This window comes from Eumetopias jubatus, unplaced genomic scaffold (genome assembly GCF_037043125.1).
Source record: "Eumetopias jubatus isolate StellerSeaLion01/CBP00866 unplaced genomic scaffold, mEumJub1_p1.0 scaffold_7, whole genome shotgun sequence".
Lineage (NCBI taxonomy): Eukaryota > Metazoa > Chordata > Mammalia > Carnivora > Otariidae > Eumetopias > Eumetopias jubatus.
The window spans coordinates 112,449,611-112,472,949 of record NW_028274813.1 but is presented as its reverse complement, the minus strand read 5'-3'; the positions used below and the strand labels follow the sequence as shown (position 1 = coordinate 112,472,949).

Below are 23,339 nucleotides of genomic sequence, written 5' to 3'. Positions count from 1 at the left end.
GTCCTCTGTGTGGTCGTTTAGCGTCCATCTTGCCCGTCCAGGCTGTGACTCCGTGAGGGCAGGACCCAGGTCTTTGTCTCCCCATTGAATTCCCGGTGTCCAGCACATAGCAGGACTCAGTGTGTATTGATTAACTGGCTGCCTGCCTGCCCCAGGTGCTGTCCCTTGGTGGGGTGACCAAGACATGGAGGCCCAGGTCCCATGCTGCCAAAAGGAAAGGTCAGGAGAGTCTGCAAGGCCAAGGCAGGGTGGGAGGGGCAGTTTGGGGAGGCAGAGGAAGGAGAAGGTAGAAGAGAGTTCTAGGCTGGTCATCATGATGAGCATGAGCAAAGGTGTATGCAGATGGGTGGGGAAGAAATCAGCCTCATTAGAACAAAGGATCCTGGGTTAGGAGTGAGGGGCTGGAAAGGGGAAGGAGGAGAGGAGTCAGGTTATAAAGGCCAGGGCTTAGTCCAGAGCCAGGTGAGGGATCAGTGTGGGCCCGGGTCAGTGCCCAGCCTGTGACCAGGTCAGGACTCAGTGTGAGACCAGGGTCAGGGCTCCGTGTGGGATGAGGATGGGGGACTACAATCAGGGATAGTTTAGAAAAAGCACCAGTGTTCATTCGAGGGCAGAGTCAAGCTGCTTGTGACTTTCCATTTGAGAATTGTCTTTATTTCGTTCTTTAGCTAATGGCTCTCCAATATGATTCACCCATAAATCTCTCAGAAATGTATTGCCTCCCCTTGGTCCCCACTACTAGCTCTCGCCTGGATCACTTCAATAAGCTTCCAGCTCCTGCCCCGTCTCCAGACCCTACCTCCCCACCATTATTGATGCTCCAGGTGTGGGGAATTCTCTAAAATACAGCTCTAGCTGTTCTGACTGCCCCTGTCCCCATAGCCAGCAGGGAAGTCCCTGTCTCCTGGGGTTGGGCACAACCTCGAGCAGACAGAGCCAGTTTGGCTGGAAGAACGACAGAAACTTCATCTCCCAGCCCTCGGTTGCCTGCTGGCATCTGTCTGCAGCCGCACTCTGTCCCCACCTCTTGGGAGCACCAATGTGTGAGAACAGGCTCCCCTCTTCTGCTTGTTCCCGGGATATAGGAACTTCCCTTCCATCTCAGTGTGGGAAAACTCTGTTCTTGCCTAATCTGTTTCTGCCTAGCGTGCCCCTGTGGACCCCCACTCTGCACCCACAGTCCCGGGACGGCTGGAGCAGCACCCACCCTTCACCCCTGGGTGGATGGGAGCATTTCATATCTGCTTGAGCCCTGGGCACTTAGGCTTACAAATCTCTTATCCCCAACCTCTGATGAAGGACCCTGTTCTACTCTGGTCCTCCCGTGGGCTAGCGTCACTCTTCAACAAAATGACTTGGAACCAGCTGGGGGGCCATGTTTGGATACACAGCCTATGATGGGTCAGGCATCCTGACTTCAGCCTCTGGCCCCCCTAACCCACTGCAGCCCAACCCTGCTGCCCAGACTCTGTGACTGCTGGTGGCAAAGAGCTCCTCCAAGGCCAGTGAGGCCTCTCTGATCCAGTGTGACACAGAAAAGACCCATGTGCAGAGGAAACTTGATGGGCTCCTGGTCGGTTGGCCTGGAACGGGGCTTTGGACAGCCCCTATCATCCCCGGCCATCTCCAGGGCCCTGAGCACTCTGATGGAGCCCCTCCCCTGCCCCAAGCAGCTGGGAGTCGGGGCCATGGTTTGGGGGCACACCCACACCAAGGATCTCAGCGTCGGGGAGCCAGGCTGGGCCAAGAAGGCCCACAGGATCCGGGCCAGCTCTGGTCACCAGCAGGGCCGAGGCCCTCGGGAGCTGACGCCCTCTCCCTCTCTCCCTGCACTCAGTACAAGCAGGTGGAGCAGTACATGTCCTTCCACAAGCTCCCGCCCGACACACGGCAGCGCATCCACGACTACTATGAGCACCGCTACCAGGGCAAGATGTTCGACGAGGAGAGCATCCTGGGCGAGCTGAGCGAGCCGCTGAGGGAGGTGAGCTGGCGGCGGGCGGGGGGGGGGGGGGGTGGGCGGCGGCGGGGAGGGGAACTTGCCTCCCACTGGGCAGCTCTCTCACCTCCTCCCTCTCTGCCCATGCACCCTGTCTGGGGAGCAGGAGATCATCAACTTCAATTGCCGGAAGCTGGTGGCCTCCATGCCTCTGTTTGCCAATGCGGACCCCAACTTCGTGACCTCCATGCTGACCAAGCTGCGCTTCGAGGTCTTCCAGCCTGGGGACTACATCATCCGTGAAGGCACCATTGGCAAGAAGATGTACTTCATCCAGCACGGCGTGGTCAGTGTGCTCACCAAGGGCAACAAGGAGACCAAGTTGGCAGACGGCTCCTACTTTGGAGGTGAGGTGGCTCAGGGAACTCTAGGGGGACAGGGGAATGGGCTGGAGAGACACCGAGGATGAAGTTTGGGGCCCTTTGTGCCCACTGCCCAGAAGTGGGTGTCTGTGGCCCAGCGTGGGGGTGCCAGAGCCGGGAAAGAGCCTGGCATGCACTTGGGGGCATCTAGCGTGGTCACCGCTGGGGATGGGGCCTTGTGACCGTCAAGCTTCCCCACCAGACAGTGGGGACCTAGGTAAGGGGGCGAGCAGGAGGCCCCTTCGATTCCCCCTCCCCACTCCCGCTGTCCTGGCAGAGATCTGCTTGCTGACTCGGGGTCGGCGCACGGCCAGCGTGAGGGCCGACACCTACTGTCGCCTCTACTCGCTGAGCGTGGACAACTTCAACGAGGTGCTGGAGGAGTACCCCATGATGCGGCGGGCCTTCGAGACGGTGGCGCTGGACCGCCTCGACCGAATTGGTGAGGGGCCGGGCAGGGCGGCAGCTGGGAGGGGGACCCCCTCTACCCCCCAACCCCACCCCACCCCGCCTCCCGCTCCGGCCTGAGCCCCTGCTCTGGTTCCGTGGCCCAGGCAAGAAGAACTCCATCCTCCTCCACAAAGTCCAGCACGACCTCAACTCAGGCGTCTTCAACTACCAGGAGAACGAGATCATCCAGCAGATCGTGCAGCATGACCGCGAGATGGCCCACTGCGCTCACCGCGTCCAGGCCGCCGCCTCGGCCACCCCGACGCCCACGCCGGTCATCTGGACCCCGCTGATCCAGGCGCCGCTGCAGGCCGCCGCGGCCACCACCTCGGTGGCCATCGCGCTCACCCACCACCCCCGCCTGCCCGCCGCCATCTTCCGCCCTCCCCCCGGCCCCGGGCTAGGCGGCCTCGGGGCGGGGCAGACGCCCAGGCACCTGAAGCGGCTGCAGTCCCTGATCCCGTCGGCGCTGGGCTCCGCCTCGCCCGCCAGCAGCCCGTCGCAGGTGGACACGCCGTCTTCCTCCTCCTTCCACATCCAGCAGCTGGCCGGCTTCTCCGCGCCCGCCGGCCTGAGCCCGCTCCTGCCCTCGTCCGGCTCCTCCCCGCCGCCCGGGCTCGGCGGCTCATCCCCGGCTCCCACGCCCTCTGCCTCCGCCCCTGCCGCCGCGGCCGCCGGCTTCGGCCACTTCCACAAGGCGCTGGGCGGCTCCCTGTCCTCGTCCGACTCTCCGCTGCTCACGCCGCTGCAGCCCGGCGCCCGCTCGCCGCAGGCCAACCAGCCGCCGCCCCCCCTGCCCGGGGCGCGGGGGGGCCTGGGACTCCTGGAGCACTTCCTGCCGCCCCCGCCCTCCTCCCGGTCCCCGTCGGCCAGCCCCGGGCAGCTGGGCCAGCCTCCCGGGGAGCTGGCCGCCGGCCCGCCAAGTACGCCAGAGACGCCCCCGCGGCAACCTGAGCTGCCGTCCTTCGTGGCGGGGGCCCCCGGGGGGGCTTCTCCCGTAGCCTTTCCCCCCCGCGGAGGTCTCAGCCCGCCGGGCCACAGCCCCGGGCCCCCAAGAACTTTCCCAAGTGCCCCCCCTCGGGCCTCCGGCTCCCACGGTTCCTTGCTCCTGCCGCCCGCCTCCAGCCCCCCGGCCCCCCAGGTCCCCCAGCGCCGGGGCACGCCACCGCTCACCCCGGGCCGCCTCACCCAGGACCTCAAGCTCATCTCAGCCTCCCAGCCGGCCCTGCCCCAGGACGGGGCGCAGACTCTCCGCAGAGCCTCTCCGCACTCCTCGGGGGAGTCCGTGGCCGCCTTCCCAATCGTCCCCAGAGCTGGCGGCGCTAGCGGGGGCAGCGGGGGCCTCGGTCCCCCGGGGAGGCCCTATGGTGCCCTCCCCGGCCAGCATGTCACTCTGCCTCGGAAGACATCCTCAGGTTCTTTGCCACCCCCTCTTTCTTTGTTTGGGGCAAGAGCCGCCTCTTCTGGGGGGCCCCCTCTGACTGCTGCCCCCCAGAGGGAACCTGGGGCCAGGGCTGAGCCAGTGCGCTCCAAACTGCCGTCCAATCTATGAGCGGGTCCCCTCCCTCCCTCTTCTCTCTTCTTTTTTTCTCCCTTCTTTCTTCCTTCAGGTTTAACTGTGATTAGGAGATATACCAATAACAATAATAATTATCATTAAAAAAAAAAAACCCACACCAGAAAAACAAAAGACAGCAGAAAATAACCAGGTATTCTTAGAGCTATAGATTTTTGGTCACTTGCTTTTATAGACTATTTTAATACTCAGCGCTAGAGGGAGGGAGGGGGCAGGGAGGCAGGCAGGGCCCAAAGGCAAAAGCCAGAAGAATGCAGGTGGGGGTTTCTGGGGCTTGACGGGCCGGGCGTGGGGGTGACCCACCTTTGGGGTTTCTTAGAGCAGGTCTGTTATTGTGTTCGTTTTAGGGCAATAGTCACCACCAGCCCCTTAGCTGTTCCCCCCAGGAAGGGGTTGCCCCTGGATGTGTTCCTGGGGAGCCTCAGTCACCTGAGTCCTTGAGACAAAACGGGGCCAGGGCCCTGAGAGTCTTGCATTTTTTTTCTACTGCAAACTTAGCAAGCTATGTATATGAATATGAATATGTATATGTATGTAAAATGTGTATAGCTATGTAGCGCCCTGCAGAGCCATGTAGATAGCCACTCACGTGTGTGCACATTTTAACCCCACGTCGCCAGGACGCCCAGGGCACCTTACATCCCGCAGCCCGCCTTGGCCCTCTGGCTGGGCACCACAGGGTCTGGGGAAGATGTTCTCTCCAGTCCTCAGGGAAGAGGACCCCAGGACCTCTCAGCAGGCTCCCTTTCTCTCCATCTCTGGTCTCAAATTCAGTCCTGGCCCGACCTCTCCCCACACAGAAGCAGAAGACCCCTCCTTCCCTGTGGGGCCTCAAGCACATCCTGTCACCTCCTGGGGCCCTCCATTTTCCCATCTGTACAGTGGGAGGTGAGGGGAAATTCTGTTTATTGAGTCTGCTCTGTGCCAAGCACTGGTTTAGCACTTTACACACATTAGCTCCTTCAATTTCACAAAGGCCATGAGGTGGGTCCTTTGATTCTCCCCGTTTCACAGATGAGGACACTGAGTTTGGGGCAATTTTTCCAGAGTCATGTAACTAGGAGTGGCAGAGCCAGGACTGATTGGAGATTTAAATCCATGCCTGCCTGAGGCCAAATCCTATGTCCCTTCCAGAAGCAACTGTTGAAAGGGACTGAGTTAGTCTCCAAGTGTAGTGCTGTGGGAAGAGACCAGATTTTGGAAGGAATCAGACCTGGGTTCAAATCCCAGCCCTGCCACTTCGTAGCTCTATGACCTTGGGCTAGTTATCTGATCTTTCTGAGTCTGTTACCTCATTTGTAAAATGGGAATAATTATGGTACCGCCTCACAAGGACCTATGAGGACCAGATGAGAAAAGTAACAGATGTGAAATGCCCAGCCTAGCGCCTGGCACACACCGTAGTAGGTGCTCAATAAATCAGGTTTCTTCTGCCCCCTCCTCATGTGCCCAGCCCACTGCTCCAACAAGCTGTGGTGAGAGCCCAAAGAACTTTGGCTGAGGGCTCCAGGACCTTATGATCTCAGGACACAGGAGGTGGCTGGGCCTCCTTGCAGGGCCTCCTGTGGCCAGTGGTGGGCTTGAGCCAGGCCTTGAGAGGAAGGAAAGAGAAGCGGGGAGGCGAGGAAAGGGGAGCGGGGGTGGGATGCAGTTCACGGTGAGGACGGGGCTGAGGTGGGTGCCTACGTGTAGAGTCAGGGCTTTGGGTGGAGATCCAGAGGTGTTGGATGGCAGCCTGAGGGCTTTGGCCTTGATTCTGAAGGCACCTGGGAGCCGGAAGCAGGTTCAGAATGGGGGGCCAATGTGAAAGCAGCTCAGATGCCTCCTGAGGCACACTCCTCCTCCCCAGCCAGACTCTGCCAGGGCCAAGGTTAGTGGTCTGACTCCACCTGTCTATTGGGCGGGAGCAGGTTTGGCTGCCGAGACCTGCAGAGTGGGGAGGGCTGGTCCCACCTTGTCCAACCAGAACCCCCTCCATGCTCCAGCCGGAATGAAGTCAAGATCAGATTTGGTCCTGAGTCATCCTGGGATGTGGGGCAGGCCAGTATCTCCATGGATGGGCCACAGGGAGAGGGAGACAGCCATCCAGGAGAGAAGGTGGTGAAGGATCCTGGGATCTTGGGGAGAGACTAGGCGCCTGGCTGGGGTCTTCAGTGGGCAGGAGGATGCCCCTTGGGCCCAGGGAGTTCTCAGAGCAGGAAGGATTTAAGTGGCAGCCTCAGCCTGAGTTGTGCACACACCGCTGCCCCCCTCTAGGAAGGCGGCAGGACTTGATCCAAAGCCTGTCTAGTCCTGGAGGGGGGTGGGGAGGGGAGAGGAGCAGGGGTGGAGGCTGCAGGGGCATGAGGCTTGAGGACCACTCCCCTTGCCATCAGGGCCTGGCCTCACCACCGTCTTCACGCACACACGCGTGCGCGCGCACACACACACACGCACGCACGCATTTTATAAAAGCTCTGACCCAGCCCAGCCACTCTTCAGAGACTGGGGAAGCCAGGTCCAGTCAGTGGGCCCACCCATCCCCAACCACCCCCCCGCCAAGCAATTTTCAAATCTGCCACTTTTAAAACAGAAAACGGTAAATGCACCGTGTTGTATATTTTATTTAAATAAAAAAAATTCCAGCAGATGCTGTCTTCTTCCAAGGCTCTGGGATTGGGAGCAGAGAGTAAGGTCAGTGGGGTACGCTGGAGGCTCAGGAGCCAGGCTGTGGTGGGTGGGGGGACACGGCCCCTAGAGCACATGGGGGCACTTGGGGGCACAAGCCTGTGTCCCCAAGAGCAGGGGAGCAAAGGTGCGAGGCCGTGTGAAGAGGGCTGGTTGTGGCTGCAGGCGTGCGCTGTTCATGGGCTGGTGAGTCATTAAGGAGGAGAGAGAGAGAGAGTGAGTGTGTGTGTCCTTTGTCAGCTGGTGGAGCTGTGGGACCCTGACTCCACCCCCGCCCACCCCAGCTGCCAGGGCTGGGGCTCCTTGGTGCTCCCTGAAGGGGAGGGAGGACGGTCACTGTGTATGTGCACTCCACTGGGACACTGAAGATGGGCCCTCAGAAACTGGAGGGCGGCTGGGGGACCAAAGGTGGCCGGGCGGGGGTAGGGTATCATGGCCAGGACAGAGGGCTTCACAGCGGCCAGCGGTGGGACACAGCTGCTGGGCCCCTGAGCAGTTTGGGGAAGCTGAGGGCACACTCTGGGATGGGCGGCTTCGCTGTTAGGAGGTGGGGCACCCACTCCCTCCTGACGGCCCGGCGGGGGGCCCTGGGCTTGGCCCCCAGACCCTCTGGGAAGCCTTCAGATGGCTGCCCTCACTCCCCCCGGGGCCGCAGGGGGTCCCCCCCAGCCCCGCGACCTGGTCAGATGGGGGAGAGGCAGCCATCGGCGGCTGGAACAGCGAAGTCCCTGGGGCTCCCGGCTCTGCGCGCGCGGGGACCGCCTGCTGTGCGGCCCCTTGAGGGAGGAGGGGAAGTCCTCCGGAAAGGGCAGGGAACCCGGTCCTCATCACTGACGGCCGAGTGGATGCTGTTTCCATGGGAACCGGCCTCCGAGTCCCGTTGCTAAGGAGGCAGCTCAGCAGGCCCAGCGTCCCCATGACAACTGCCCCCTGCGGCCCAGGCAGGGCGGCTCCTCAGGGACCGGCGGGGAGGGTGGAGGTGGCCCACGGGCCTGGCCTTTGAGGCTACGGGGAAGCCTTTTCCAACAGTCACTGCTTTAGTCCAGCCAAACCTTGCGGGGCAGAGGTGCACCTGGGTGGCCCCAAGGATAGTCACCCACACCCACCAGCCCTGCCCACCCAGGACACATCCCCCAGGTACCTGCCCTGGGCTTTGCTCCTCTAGTGGGGGCTGGGAGGGGGCGGGCAACACCAGTCACTGTCTTCTCTGTTTCTTGACTCCAAAAGGACACTTAGTAAGTACCCACCGTGTGCCAGGCGCTGGGTGCTTCCCCCTTCTCTCCCCCTCCCTACACCGCCCTGACCTGTCAGAGTTCACCTCAGCTACAGCAAGCCAAAGGGCACGGACGCGTGGCCGGGCGAGGAACTTGCCCTCGACCAGGTGGCTGGAATGTGAAGGGACCAGGAAGCACGCCGGCTCCTGGGGACGCCCCGCCTGCCCCTCTCCACTGGTGCCACGCTGAGGGCCTGATGCTAGGAGCAGCCCGGCCGGGGGCAGGCAAGAAAGCTCGTGTTGTCTGGAAGAATTTAAAAACAAGAATAAAAATGACAAACTGTCAGTTTGCTTTCTCTTCTCTGTCATCCTCACCACATACCGGCAATCCTGAACAACATCGGGGATCCAATACTCCCACCCCACCGCGGCAGACAGTGCCCCCGCCCCCCAGAAATGCCCCCGCGCTTCGGTGCCTTGCAGTCGGCTGCTGCGAGTGCAGGGGGTGGGGGCAGGCCTGAAGGCACCCTTTCCGCCTTCCTGGGGATAAGCCGGACTGACATTTGTGCAAAAACTTGGAAAAAGTTTGACAAAATTCCTGCCTCAACTTTGTGTTTGTTCCCAGCTGCTGATGTTCGGCTTCTCAGCCAAACTTCTGGAGAGCCATCTCCGCTCCGCACCTGTATGTCCCTTCCTCCGAGTCACTTCGTCCTCCACTGCAATCCGGCCCCCACCTCCTGGCCACCCGCGGCCCCAGACCAGGTCATCAGCGGCCCTCCCTGCGCACCCAGGGGCAGCTTCCCCGCTGGCAGAGTGTGACCCCGCTGACCCGGCTCGGCCACCCTCCCCAGCCTCAGCGCAAGGGGCTCTCCTTCGTCCTGGTGGGGCGTGTTTCAAGGCTGCCCCTTGGCCCCCCCCTTCTTACTGTGCACACACTTTCTGGAAACCTCACCCATGCCCTTGGCTCCCCCGGCCTGGCGGGGCAGGCTTCCCTGGGTTCCCCCTCCATTCAAGCCCCCAGTCCCCTGAGTTTCAGCCTGGGCACCTGCTACTGGGGTCCCTGGGCTCCTCATATTTCTCTGACCCTTCTCTGAGCCACCTCTTATTCTTTCTGGAGTTTGGAGCTTCCAGGTGCCCCACAGAGCCTCGGCTCCAGCCCTGTCCTGCCCCCTGCTGATTCTGCTTCTCCAACTTTCTTTCTCTTGAGGGTAGAGATTTCATACACACAGAAGAAGATACAAATAAACACATAATACATACATAATAAATACATAAATAAGACATTAAAAATATGATAAGCAGCCATGTACCAATCACTCCATTTTAAAAAACAGAGCACAAGGAATTCCTCTGAAGGCCTCTGAGCTGGTCTCCAACAGTATCCCTCTCCTCTCCAAGGAAAACCACGCATCTGCACTTTAATTCTCTCATTCCCTTACTTTTCCTGACACTTTTACTGCTGAAATAAAATGCCTCTAAACCATATATTCAGTTGCTTACCAAGGTTGGGGGGCTAGGGATTGGAAGGAGTTCTCTTTGCAGGGAGGAGGATTTCATCAATAATGTTCAGAATTGTTGATGTATGGGGATAATAAAAAGCAGACCGAGTTTTAGTTCATTTTCTTGTTTTCAATTTCTTTACAAATGATCTATCTTTCCTGCCTGCTCCACTTTCGTCCACCACGAAGTACGTTAGTAAGAATCTGAGCTTTGGGTAAGCAGTATCATGCCTTATGTAGTCTCCAGTGATTTGCTGGTTTTGTTCAATATTGTAATTTTGAGACCCTGTTGATGCACGAAGCATAGTTAACTCATTTTCACTGCTGTATCGCATTCCAATATATGCTTTGCCCCACATTTTCACAGGTATTCTTCTGGAGATAGCTCTCTCAGTTGGTCCCAGTTCCTGTTATTACAAACACTGCTACTAGAAACATTCTTGTTTGTGGCTCCGGATAAAGATGCGTAAAAAGATCTCTAGGCTCTGTATCTAGTTGCAGAATAACTGAGTCATAGGATGAATTAATCTTGGCTTTACAAGATCATGCCAAACTGTTTTAAGTAGTTCTAACAATTTATACTCCCACCTGCAGCATATGAGTTACTCTTGCTCCACATTCTTGCCAATAATTGGAATCATCAGACTTTGTTATTTTTCCCAATCTAGTGATATCTGATTATGTTTTAATGTGCAAATCCCTAATTACTAGTAAGGTTGAATGTTTTCTCATATGTTCATTTGCCATTCGTATTTCCTCTTCAGAGAAATATTTTTTCATGTATTTTGCCTGATTTCCTATTATCTTGTTATTGGTTTGTAGCAGTTTTACACACACACACACACACACACACACAGGCACACACATCTATTTGGGAAACACATTCTTTGTTCATGAGGTGTTACAAACATCTTCTTCCTGTTTAAGGCTTTTATTTAAAAAATTTTTTTTAAATTTTATTAAAATTTTTTTTTTAATTTTATTTTATGTTATGTTAATCACCATACATTACACCATTAGTTTTTGATGTAGTGTTCCATGATTCATTGTTTGCATATAACACCCAGTGCTCCATGCAGCACGTGCCCTCTTTAATACCCATCACCAGGCTAACCCATCCCCCCACCCCCCTCCCCTATAGAACCCTCAGTTTGTTTCTCAGAGTCCATAGTCTCTCATGGTTCGTGTGCCCCTCCGATATCCACCCCTTCATTTTCCCTTCCTACTATCTTTTTTTTTTAGATTTTATTTATTTATTTATTTGAGAAAGCGAGAATGAGAGAGAAAGAGAGCACATGAGAGGGGGGAGGGTCAGAGGGAGAAGCAGACTCCCCACTGAGCAGGGAGCCCGATGAGGGACTCGATCCCAGGACTCCAGGATCATGACCTGAGCCGAAGGCAGTTGCCGAACCAACTGAGCCACCCAGGCGCCCCTATCTTCTTTTTTTTAACATATAATGTATTATTTGTTTCAGAGGTACAGGTCTGTGATTCAGCAGTCCTTACACAATTCACAGCACTCACCAAGGCACACACCCTCCCCAATGTCCATCACCCAGCCACCCCATGACTCCTACCCCCCACCACTCCAGCAACCCTCAGTTTGTTTCCTGAGATCAAGAATTCCTCATATCAGTGAGATCATATGATACATGTCTTCCTCTGATTGATTTATTTCGCTCGGCATAATACCCTCCAGTTCCATCCACGTTGTTGCAAATGGCAAAATTTCATTCCTTTTGATGGCTGCATAATATTCCATTATATATATATATATATATATATATATATATACCATGTCTTCTTTATCCATTCATCTGTCGATGGACACCTTGGCTCTTTCCACAGTTTGGCTATTGTGGACATTGCTGCTATAAACATCAGGGTGCACGTACCCCTTCGGATCCCTACATTTCTATCTTTGGGGCAAATACCCAGTAGTGCAATTGCTGGGTCATACTTGTTTTAGTTTTGATAAACAGAAGTTTTACATTTTAGTGAGGTCCAGTTTAGCAATAGTTTTTAAAAAATGTCTAGTATTTCTTTAGTGTCTTTTTTGCTGGTCTAAGAAACCTATCTGCCTCTGATGTTATGAAGATGTTCTTCTATAATAATTTGTAAAAATGTGAAGTGTTGCTTAACCTAACCCCACCTAACTTTGGTATGGTATCAGGGCAGAATTCAATTTCACTTTTGCCCCATATGGACAACCAATTGTTCCTACCAATTTACAATGTCACTTCTAGCTCATCCCTGGGTCCATGTTGAGGCTCTGTGTTCGGTACCATTAGTTTGCCTATCCTTGTTCAAAGAGTACCCTGTCTCAGTCACTCCGGTATGTTGATGTCTAGTTGAGCCAGTCCCCACCTTCTCCCTCTTAAGGAATGTCCTGGCCATTCTAGGCTCTTCGTACCATCATATACATTGTATAATCACTTTGTTAAGATGCATGAAGACTTCAGTGGACTTCTCATTTGAAATTACATAAATATTATTATTAAAATTTGTATTCCTATGGGTGAACAGGGTATAACTCTCCCCACACTTGGATCTTTAAATTTTTGGGGGGGGGCTACTAGTCAGGATAATTAGCACTCGCTGCCCCAACAGAAAAAGCTCCAAATTTCAATGGTTTCACACAATGAAGGTTTACTCCAGCTCAAGTAAATTCCTCTGCAGGCTGGGCAGCCACTCTCCTCACAGATGTCAGCTGGAACCCCTCGTCCCCTGATCACTGTGGGAGGAGCAGAGACAACTGGAAGAGATGAGTGATTATGAACCACTTCTCTCCCACAGTGACACATTTCACTTCCTCTCATAGTCTGTTGTCACTTGGCCACCACGTAACTGCAAGGAGGCTGTGAAACCAGAGGGAGCATATGGAATATTTGCTGGGCATTAACTGCCTTTGCCAAATCTTTCACACGGCTTTATTTTTTTTAAATTTTTAAAAGGTATTATTTATTTATTTATTTGAGAGAGAGAAAGCACGAGAGGGAAGAGGGTCAGAGGGAGAAGCAGACTCCCCGCCGAGCAGGGAGCCTGATGCAGGACTCGATCCAGGGACTCCAGGATCATGACCTGAGCTGAAGGCAGTCACCCAACCAACTGAGCCACCCAGGCGCCCGATGTTGAGCATCTTTTCAGGTGTTTATTTGCTATCCATATGTGTACTTTGGTCAAGTAACCATTCCAATTTTTACCCATTGGTTTTTGTTGGGTCATTTGTTTTCTTAGTATTGAATTATAAATAATATATTCAGAATACAAGCCCTTTATAATATATATGTTTTGTAAATATTTTCTCCCAGTTTATGGCTTGCTTCTCATTTTCTTAATCATGTCTTTCAAACGGTAAGCATTTTTTTAAGTTTTATTTATTTATTTTAGAGGGAGAGAGAGAGAGCATGAGCAGGAGGGGCAGAGGGAGAGGGAGAGAGCGAATCCATGCCCAGCACAAGCCTGAAGTGGGGTTTGATCTCACCACCCAGAGATCATGACCCGAACTGAAACCAAGAGTCAGGCATTTAACCAACTGAGCCACCCAAGTGCCCCAAAGTGGTAAACATTTTCAATTTTGATGATGCTCAACTCACTAAATTTTTCTTTTATGATTTGTGACTTTGGACAAGGGAATTAAAAGGGTACAGTAGAAAATATTTACTTAACACAGAAGAAGGTAGTAACAGAGTAATAAAGGGACCCAAAAAAAAAACCAACAACCCATAGAAAACAAATAGCAAAATGCCAGATGTAAATTCTACCTTATTAGCGATTATATAAATATAAACACTCAAATTAAAAAGCAGAAATTGGCAGAATGAAAAATAAAACTGTATAATTTTGATAGATATGTGTTAATACATAATCTAATCAAAATATATACTATAAATGCATTAATTAATATGTATTAATATATTTATATGTTAAATAGTACAGTATTATTTGTGATATATTATTTAATATATTAAATATATATTGTATATATATATAAAATTCAACTCTATGCTGTCTATGAGAGACACATCTCATATCCAAAGACACAAATAAGTTGAAAAGATGTGAAAAGATACATCATACAAATTTTAGCCAAAAGGGAGCTGGAGTGGCTATACCAACATCAAAGTATATTTTAAGACAAAATCGGTACTAAAGACACGGAATGTTTTAAAATGATAAAGGGTCAATCTACCAAGAAGGTTTAACAATTAAAAACACATATACACCTAACAACAGAGCCCCAGAATCCATGAAGCAAACCTGACATAATGGAAGAGAGAAATAGATAACAACAATAGTTGTAGACTTCAATACCCCACTCTCAATAATGGGTAAAACGACTGGATAGACAATCAGGAAGGAAATAAAAAATTTGAACAACAATATAAACCAACTAGATCTAACAGGTATCTAGAACACCCAACCTAACAACAGCAAAACACATATTTTTCTCAAGTGCCCATGGAACATTCTTCAGGATAGACCATGCATTAGCCACAAAACAAGCCTCAATAAATTTTAAAAGAATTGAAATCATACAAAATATGTTCTCTGATGACCATATAGTGAAATTGGAAATTCATAACAGAAGGAACTTTGCAAAATTTGCAACTATATGAAAATTAAACAACAGACTTCTAAAGAACAGAAGGGTCGAAGAAGAAATCACAGGGACTATTAGAAAGTAAACTGAGATGAACAAAAACACAACATACCAAAATTTACGGGTGTAGCAAAAGCAGGGCTCAGAGGGAAATTTTTAGTAAATAAGCTACTATAGTTTAAAAAAGACCTTAAATCAATAACCTCAACATTCACCTTAGGAAAATTGGAAAAGAAAAGCAAACTAAACAAATCAAGTAGAAGGAAGGAAATAATAAAGATTATAAAATAAAGATAAATAAAATATAGAAAAATGATACAGAAAATCAGCAAAACCAAAAGTTGTTTCTTCGAAAAGATCAACAAAATTGACAAATTTTGACAGTTTGACAACTGACCCAGTTGGAGACTATAAGGCAATTGAGTCCAGTTCCAAAAATGAGATAATAGGTACCTATGCACTCTCTTTGCAAAATGTACATGCTCTTGTATAAAGTGGATATATAGAGAGTATTAACGTGCTGTTGACACTCTCAGCAGAGAGTATATTTCCCCCTGGTAATTATGACTCTGGGATAGAATTGTCATTTTGGAAATCCCAAGTAACAATTTTTTTTTTTTAATTTCTGTGAACAAACTTGAGTTGTAGTTTCTTCGATCTCACAATCAATAACTTTAACAAAGATCTGAGTTTTTCAAGGGAAGTTTTCATATGCAAATGTTACAATTTTACCTCATTTGGGGCATCAAATTAACTCTGTTAATTCTATATCAAAGAAAATGAACTTACAACTTGCATTTTTTTAAACAAAACCAGGCTGCCAAATAAACAAAGAAGAGAGTGAGAGAGAGGATGAGAGAGAAGACTCAAAATACTAACAGGAAGGAAAGAGGGGTTATCACTACCGACTTATAAGAAAAAAAAGGAACAGGCGTACGCTGTGGACAACTGTATGCCAACAAATTAGATAACCCTGAGAAATGGGGCAAATTCTTAGAAATGCACAAACTACCAAAACTGAATCAAGAAGAGATAGAGAATCTGAATAGATCTGTAACAAGTAGAGATTAAGTTAGTAATAAAACTTCCCATAAAAAAATAGTCCAGGACCAGATGGCCTCACTGGAGAATTCTACCAAATGTTTACGGAACAATTAACACCAATCCTTCAAAGTAGAAGAGGAGGGAACACTTCCCTTACTCTATGAGGGCCAGAATTACACTGACAAGCAAAATCAGATTTAAAAAAAATATGAGAAAGAATCCCCACACACCTATATCCCTTATGAATATAGACACAAAAATCTTCAACGAATTCTCAAGGGAGATTACAATTTTTACTTATTTTTGGAATACAGCAGTGCCAGTCAGGTTTCCTGACAGGTTTCTCCTGGGCGCCTCCAGCCTGGAAACTTCCCGGTCAGCTCTGGCTATGGGCCGGGTCAGCCGGCTCCCTCCAGCCTCTTCCACCCTCCAGGTTCCTGGTGTTAGGATTTCCTTAGGGCAGGAGGCACCAGTGTCCCTTTCATTTACCACTTGGGGTCAGTTTGTTGGTCCTCTGTGAGGGAAATCCTTTAGCTTTTTTTGAGCGAATCATTTCAAAGCACCCCTGTTGTAATTTAGCCAGTATCTGAATTTTCCCTGCTCTGCAGATCTAGGGCAAGCAGGATTGGAAGAAACTCTGGTTCCTTTCTCTCGTGAATTCCCCACCACCCTCAGTGTTGACTGACGCTGTGACCCCCACACGATGGAGTCAGGGTTGGACATTCCTTCCTTGCTTTACCAGGTCATCACTCTGTTGGGTCTCAGCACTTGTGCTGGATGGTAATTTCCGTCTGTTAAATGTCTGTGTTCCCCTCTAGACTGTGAACACGTTAACAGAGACTGTCTTACTCATTTTGCAGCCTCGGGGTCTGGCACAAGGTGGGGCCTTGGGGGTATTTGTGAAGCCATGAATGATTCCCAGATTCTTGGGTGAAGAAGACCCTTTTCTGACTGGCCCCAAATATCCCTCTTCTCCCACCACCTGCCCATAGCTCTTTGGCTCCAGTTCCAGCCAGTTTCCCTTCTGTGTGTTAGTCTAGAGTGTTCATCGGCTGGTTCTCCTGCCATGTCCTAGGCAACTTTGTCTATGGGAGTTTGATCCATCATTTTATGTTCAACAGCAGATCTTTCTTCTTGTCCTCTTTCGGAAAGCTGCCCAGAATTCTCAGTGAGACCTGGGTTTTGAGTTTATGAAAGGAACCCAGCTTATTCTTAACTCACTAGGACTGACCCCCCGCCCCCACCTGTGGTACCTGGCCAATCATACCCAGCTTGATGGGGCCCAGAATCACCCTTGCAGTGTTCCAGGGATTCTGGGGAGGAGAGCACCAGCTCTGTGCATCCTCCGTATCCTCTGCTCTGGCCTGCTGGGACTCCAGTGCTTAACCCAATGACAGCAGGCTGCACACAGTCCTAGAGGCCCCCGGCCTCAGCAGGAAACGTGGGGGCTGGGACTTGTTCTCTTCAAGGGATGCTGATGGCCACAAGAAATGAGCAGCTTCCCAGCTCTGCAGTGGCTCCTCCCCGCTCCAGATAGATGGCCTCGTAGTAATTCCTACACTCAGCTCAGCCTTACCTCCTCTGCAAAACCTGGCTGAGTGTACGCTCCTGGGATGAGTTAGGATGTTGTCCAATACCCCCAGCACTGGGCCATGGTAACTTCAAGTCTATCTTCCTTGGCTAAGTTCATTCAGTGAACACCTCTAGTGTGCTAGGCACTGGGGCGGAGAATCCAAAAACTAGCATGATTGTTTTCCTTGAGGAGTTCACAGCGTATTGGAAAAGACAGAAATATGAATAAGAGCCATCAGAGGAGTGGATGGTTGGGTTGGGTCCTTAAAGATGGATAGAAATTTACTAGACAGAGAAAGCCAGTCATGAGGGTGGTCGGTAGGGTGACAGTGTGAGGCAAAGGGAAGGGTCTAGGGGTCAGACATCATGGCTTAGGCTGTAAGTGCAAACTGCAAATAAATGTCAAGAGGCAAATGGGGTCCGGTTGGTCTGTTTTCCACAGGGCAGGTGGCAGGGAAGTGATTGCAGGGTGCTAAGCAGGGGAGAGAGGCCAGATCTGAGTTAGAAAAATCACCCTCGTAGTTGTGTGGAGGCTGGACTGCTGGTGAGGCAGAGGCCAGGGGGGTCAGCAAGGAGTTTGCCTCACACGTGACGAAGAGGAGCCATTTCGGGGCCTCTTGAGGCAGAGCTGCAGGATTTGCTGAGCGGTGTGCTGTGGTGTTGAGGGGAGAGTTTAGAATGGCTCTCAGAGTTCTCCTTCAGGAGAGCAGGTCCAGAGAAGAAGGCAGACCCATTAATGAGAGGCCCGTAGCATATGCCCCCACGTCAGGCGGTGGGGCACTGGGATGGAGGGTGGGCAGCCGAGACAAGAGCTGAAGTCTGCCTGCCTGTTAAAATCCGAATAAAGCTGACTGGCCCTCACATTCCTTGACCTGCAAAAGGTCTCATGCCCTCCCCTCTGATCCCTGGATTTCTGTGAATTCTCCGGTTTAGACTCTTTTAGTCATTTCCGGCTCTGGCCCCCCGTTTCTGGTGAACCAATCCCATTTCTGGTCACCCTCACCAGATGCCAGATCTGTGGTCTGTCCATCCCCACGTTGGTCGACCTGTCCTTTGTTGGGGGGAAGCCAGGCCTTGTGCACATGGCGGACGTTGTGCAAGATCTGGGGAGCCTGAGGGGATTTGTTTCTAGTTGTGCAAGGAGCACACAGCCTTAAATTACCTCTCAGATCTTCCCATTTGAAAAAGTCCTTTGGTGGGGCTCCCGGGTGGCTCCGTTGGATAAGCAACTGCCTTCGGCTCAAGTCATGATCCTGGAGTCCCGGGATCGAGTCCCGCATCGGGCTCCCTGCTCGGCGGGGAGTCTGCTTCTCCCTCTGACCCTCCTCCCTCTCATGTGTTCTCTGTCTCTCATTCTCTCTCTCTCGCAAATAAATAAATAAAATCTTAAAAAAAAAAGAAAAAGAAAAAGTCCTTTGGGCACCTCAAGGGCAGCCATTTCCCACTGGGGGGACCTTCCCACCTCGCCCCTCACTCTCTCACCGTCTCGCTCATACCTGCTGCCAGCATCCCCCCACCCCCATTGTTTCAGGAAATTCTGAATTCTTCTTACTCTATAGTGCAACAAGAGCTCCCTCTAACCCCTTCTCAGCTCAGCCCCAGGTCCATCTTTTCATTTCTAAAACCCATCAAGTTCCTCCTTCTTGAGTAAAAGAGCATCTTGAGATGAACAGCATCCATTCTGCTTAGAGAGTCATTGCAGTTTTAAATAGCATTTTTTCAACATTATATACTTTTTAAAGATTATGAAAAATGTATTCTTTTCCTTCAGCTAGTCTCTCCCACCTCTTCTCTTAGCTCTCCTGCTGAACCGCCCCCCTTGGTAGCTGGAAACTCAAGGTGAAGAGCTGCACCTGCTGTCTGGGGCCCCTCTTGGCTCCCTGCTTCTCTCTCCCTGCCCACGCCCACTTCCCCATCCACTCGATGGCGTGTTCAGTGATGTTCTCTGGTCTCTCTGGAAGATACTACACCCCCGGTATGGGGAAGATGGCTGAGACTGGGAGCGGCTGATGGGCTGGGGAAAGAGCCTTGTTCATAATGTTCGTCTAGAACCAGTCTGGAGGACATCCTTGCCCTAGTTCCCAGCACCGAGTTGGTCACTGTGGCATCCGCATCATTTCTTAGGACTGCCAGGCACACAGGTCTTTATTATCGTCCAAGTTCAGCCCAGGACACCAAAGGGCCACGGCTGCTGGAATGGGAGGGTCCTGGCACAGTAATGAGAGAGACCTATTAGGATGCCTCCAAAGGAGGGCTGGGGTGGGATTTGTGTGCAAACCTTCCAACATGCTCCGGGGCCATGAGCCCTTATGACTGTCTGTCCATCCATCCAGGAGACAAGCATCTGCTGTTGTCCAAAACTGCCCCGGCATTAGGCGTTTGGAGAGGAGGAATTAAAATGTCCCCACCAGGCCACAGTCCAGTGGGAAAAGACTCAAACTGATAAATCACTGTGAAACATGCCAAGAGCTCCATCTGTGGATACAGAGGAGGGCGCGTCCTGGGGGTTGTTGGAACAGGCGCAGTGGAGGCGGGGGGGGGGGTCCATGCACAGTGTCTGTGATGCTTATTCCACCGCTTTCTGTGGCTAGAACGCTGGGTGCCCCCGGTGCTGGGGTTCTCAGCCTGGAGAGCTCGGACTCCATCCTGAGGCCACTAATGGGAATGATGCGAGCCGGGCTTCACGAGGTCCGCTCGGCAGCAGAGCAGACATCTGCTGGGGCTGAGGGAGCCATTGGTAAGGATGCGGGGCTCCACGCCCCCCCAACCGACTGCCAGTTCATGCAGCGAAGGGCCTGCAGCTGCTGTGCTCACCATATTCCAAGGCTAGACCCTCAGATACTGTGAGAGATCTCACCACGTTACGGACTGAAAGTTTGTACCCCCAAATTCACATGCTGAAATCCTAATTCCCAATGGGATGGTATTGGAAGGGGGGGCCTTTGGGAGGTGATTAGGTCACAAATGTGGAGCCCCCATGAATGGGATCAGTGCTCTTAGAAAAGAGACCCCAGGGATCTCTCTGGCCATGTGAGGCCACAGCAAGGAGATGGCATCTCGGAACCGGGAGGCAGGTCTTCACCAGATGCCAGATCTGCTGCTACTTTGAGCTCGGACTTCCCAGCTTCCAGAACTGTGGGCAATCACTGTTTGCGGTCTGAGCCCCCCAGGCTATGGTATTTCTGTTACAGCAGCCCAAGCTAAGACACAGAGTGCAGGCGGACAGAAAGTGAGGCAGCCTGGCAAAGGCAGGGCTCGGGGTAGACCTGCTCCACACGTCACCCCTGGGAGAGACGGGCCCTGGAGTGGAAGGCCCAGGCCAGGATGCTACCACATCGGGGACCTGGCCTACACACCTCCCAGGAGCGACTGCACTTCTCTGCCAGGGTCCCTTGGCTCTTTCCACCTTCCGTTCCTCGGGCTGCTCAGTCCCCGAAGGGCAGCGATGGTGGGGTGGGGGACAGGAACAAGACTCATCTTCAGGGCTGGTGGAGAAGCTGGCTGTGGCCTGCTGACTCCCGGCTCATCTGCCATACCGCCCTGGGGGCCCCTCAGAACTCCTGCCTTCAAGATTGTGTGGGCAATAGGGAGGTCATGTTGAGGCGGGGAACCGGGGACCCCAAAGCTCTTGTTTTCTTAAAGGAAAAAAACTCTTTGACCACACCGGAGTTTGATTGGATTAAAAAAGTGTATTGGATTTCCAATACTAAATAAAAACATGAAATTGTTTTTTTTTAAAAAGCCATAGAGTTTACAGCATCAACTACAGAAAAGGCCAAACAAGTGTGTACAGAAACTAGTCCCCAGCAGCCCCCCAGGCTCCCCTCCAGCAAACAAGGCAGCAGACACGTTTGTTCCAAATCCTCCTGGAGGAAGCTGCTGAGCAGCCGCTCAACTAGGACATTACAAGACACACAATGGTTTAATTTCAAAAATCACAGGAAAATGTAAGAAAATGTATTAAATTGTGAAAAGGTGCAATACAGAATAGCTTTCCTTTTTCTTAATTTTAAAAAAATCCCCCAACTTTGAACAGTTATTTTATTTAAAAATAGGCCCCCCCGCCCCCATCCTGTGGCAGTATCCAGGTACCGAGGCCCTGAGGTAACACAAGTGTCAGGGTTCATGGGAGGGAGCGCCCCGAATACCGAGCACGTTTCTTTGGGCAAAAGGTAAGACAGCTTCTGGGGAATCTAGCCCTCCTGGTGTCCAGGGTGCTCTGAGTGCTCTCCTCAGGATCAGGTTAAGTGCACTGGTTTTCCAGAACCCCGCCTGGCACAATCCTCTGTGACCAGCTAGCGTGGCAGCAGGACTTTCGGCATTGCACTTCTCATTGCCCCCAAAATAATAAATACAAAGAATTCGTCTTCTACAACAGCAAATACATGTGAAGACCTCAAGAGGGGAAATGATGAATGTACAAAGGCAAGTGGGGTGCCTGTGGGGCCAGGGCAGAGCCCAGCGCCCCCGGGCCGGTGGGCTGGGTATCCACCTGCAGTCTCAGCAGCTCACCTCTCCCTGCCACGGAACCAACGCCTGATGTGCCTTCTCACTGCCTTCCGTACTGTCTTCTGGGGAGTGGCGGGGAGCGGGGGAAGGTGCTTGATGGTCAGTCCTGGATTTTGTTCCTATTTGCAATATTTAAAAAACCCACCTCAGCTCCTTACCTTCTTAAGACAAAGAACGTAAGGGCTGTTTGCAAAGGCAAAGGGCCTCTCAGCATATTTCGGGAGCCCCCGGCTACTCCGTCCTAATCAGGGCCTTCGCTGAGCTGCTGGGATGGAAGAGGTGGCAGCCACCTCCACTGCCCCTTTCTGCTGTCCCCGTCCCCTGCTACCTCCAGAACAATGTTCGGAGAGAAGCGGGGAGCCTCAGGGGTGCTGCAGCCCCTGCCCGCCTCATCCTTGCGAATGCCTTCCCTACGGGGCTCTGGAACAGGGCAGAGAGAACCAGACTGGCTAAGCACAGGGACTAGAGAGAAGCCGGGAGTCCCGTGAGGAAACAAAGCTCCTTCCTTCACCTCCCGCGTCGCCCAGGGAACACACGGTAACAGCGGGAAAGGGCTCCGTTTCGCCCCCCGATTCTCCAGGGACAGCTCGGGCTCTCGCCGGGGCACTGGCTCCTCAGCACGGACAGCCCCACCAGGATGAGACCCAGACATCAGGGCAGCTAAGTCCTTGAACACACCTATCGCACAGAATTTTTTCACTAGATCCAAATGAAAGTCCAGTTGCAACTTAGTGACAACAGAGATGGACATGCGAGGACGGCATGAAAAAGAAGATGCTTCCGTTCTCTGCAGGCTTCTGGAAGAAAGCATGACGACTGGAACATTCACAGGCCCCAGCAGCCCCTCCACTTCCTGTTCCCAACCTCCCAGCCCACCCCCGCCCCAATACTTTGAAACTGCACAGAAAGCAACAAACAAGTCTTTTCAAATGTTACATTTCATTCAAATAGATCTGCGATCTCACAGTGATGAGAGGAGAAAGTCAGGCCTTTAATAATTATAATAAAAAAATAATAAAAAAGCTTACAAACAGCAATGCAACATTTCCTCCCCCCTCAAAGTGATGAATTAACAGCTGGTAGAGGATGCAATGACGCAGAATTCAAAAATAAAAACAAAAAACAAGCCAACCCCTGGGACAACCCACACCGTCAACGACTTTCCATACAGAATTCAAACAAGTAGTCAAATGTCAACCACTTGTGGAGAACACCATGGACTCCCTTGGTTTTTGATAGTGTTTTTCTTTTGAAGGTAAAATAAAATAGGACACAAATAAAACTGTACGTAAATGCCAATGTCTACACTCCATAAAGGCGATGCAGTTGCAGCACGAAGACACAGCCTGGCCACAAAGTGAAATGTAGGGTGCACTTCTTGCCTCTTCCCCGGACACAAAATTTTGGCCCATGGTGCCCAGTCCTGCAGGGTATCAGCAGGCAAAGGGAAGCCACCCCGACACGGGCTTCTTCCAGGCCAGCGAGCAGAAGGCGGGGGGCCATGCCTGGAGCCGGGCCCATGCAGGCCGCCGGCCGGGCGGCTCGCTCGCTCCGTGCTCTCAGGTGCTGTCCTCGCGTGCTCTCTACAATCCTCACTTTCCAGGCTCTATCCCAAGACTTCTAGACCCAGGTCTGCAGTCAGGTCCTGGGGAAGGTCTCATGCTGTCGTGATGGCGTTTAGGTCCTTCATTAGTCCTTCCAGGTGGGCCATCTCTTTGGTCAGCTCATCTGGTTCATAGCTCTAGGGGAAGAGAAAGCACAGAAGCCCTCAGCACCGTTCCTGGCTCAGAGGAGCTGCTCAGGTTATATCTGCTCAACGAACGAGCACATCTGCTTCACAGTCTG

The 23,339-nt window shown here is 52.1% G+C and overlaps 2 protein-coding genes across 7 annotated transcripts in view; one reads left to right on the top strand and one right to left on the bottom strand.

Moving 5' to 3' along the window:
• Positions 1-4,363, top strand: part of HCN4 (hyperpolarization activated cyclic nucleotide gated potassium channel 4) — a 41,557-nt gene extending 37,194 nt beyond the window's left edge. The window contains exons 5-10 of one of the 2 annotated variants that reach the window (XM_088025136.1): positions 1,838-1,984; positions 2,106-2,346; positions 2,639-2,803; positions 2,916-3,484; positions 3,641-3,768; positions 3,853-4,363. In XM_088025136.1, coding sequence (XP_087881262.1) covers positions 1,838-1,984; positions 2,106-2,346; positions 2,639-2,803; positions 2,916-3,484; positions 3,641-3,768; positions 3,853-4,363 — 1,761 coding nt within the window. Of the gene's footprint in view, positions 1-1,837; positions 1,985-2,105; positions 2,347-2,638; positions 2,804-2,915 lie in introns of both variants that reach the window. The other variant, XM_028100464.2, reaches the window with a different exon arrangement.
• An 18,788-nt stretch (positions 4,364-23,151) lies between these two features.
• Positions 23,152-23,339, bottom strand: part of NEO1 (neogenin 1) — a 238,999-nt gene continuing 238,811 nt past the window's right edge. For all 5 annotated transcript variants that reach the window (XM_088025133.1, XM_088025134.1, XM_028100230.2 and 2 more), the window contains one exon: positions 23,152-23,235. In XM_088025133.1, the coding sequence (XP_087881259.1) occupies positions 23,152-23,235 (84 nt within the window). The remainder of the gene's footprint in view (positions 23,236-23,339) is intronic.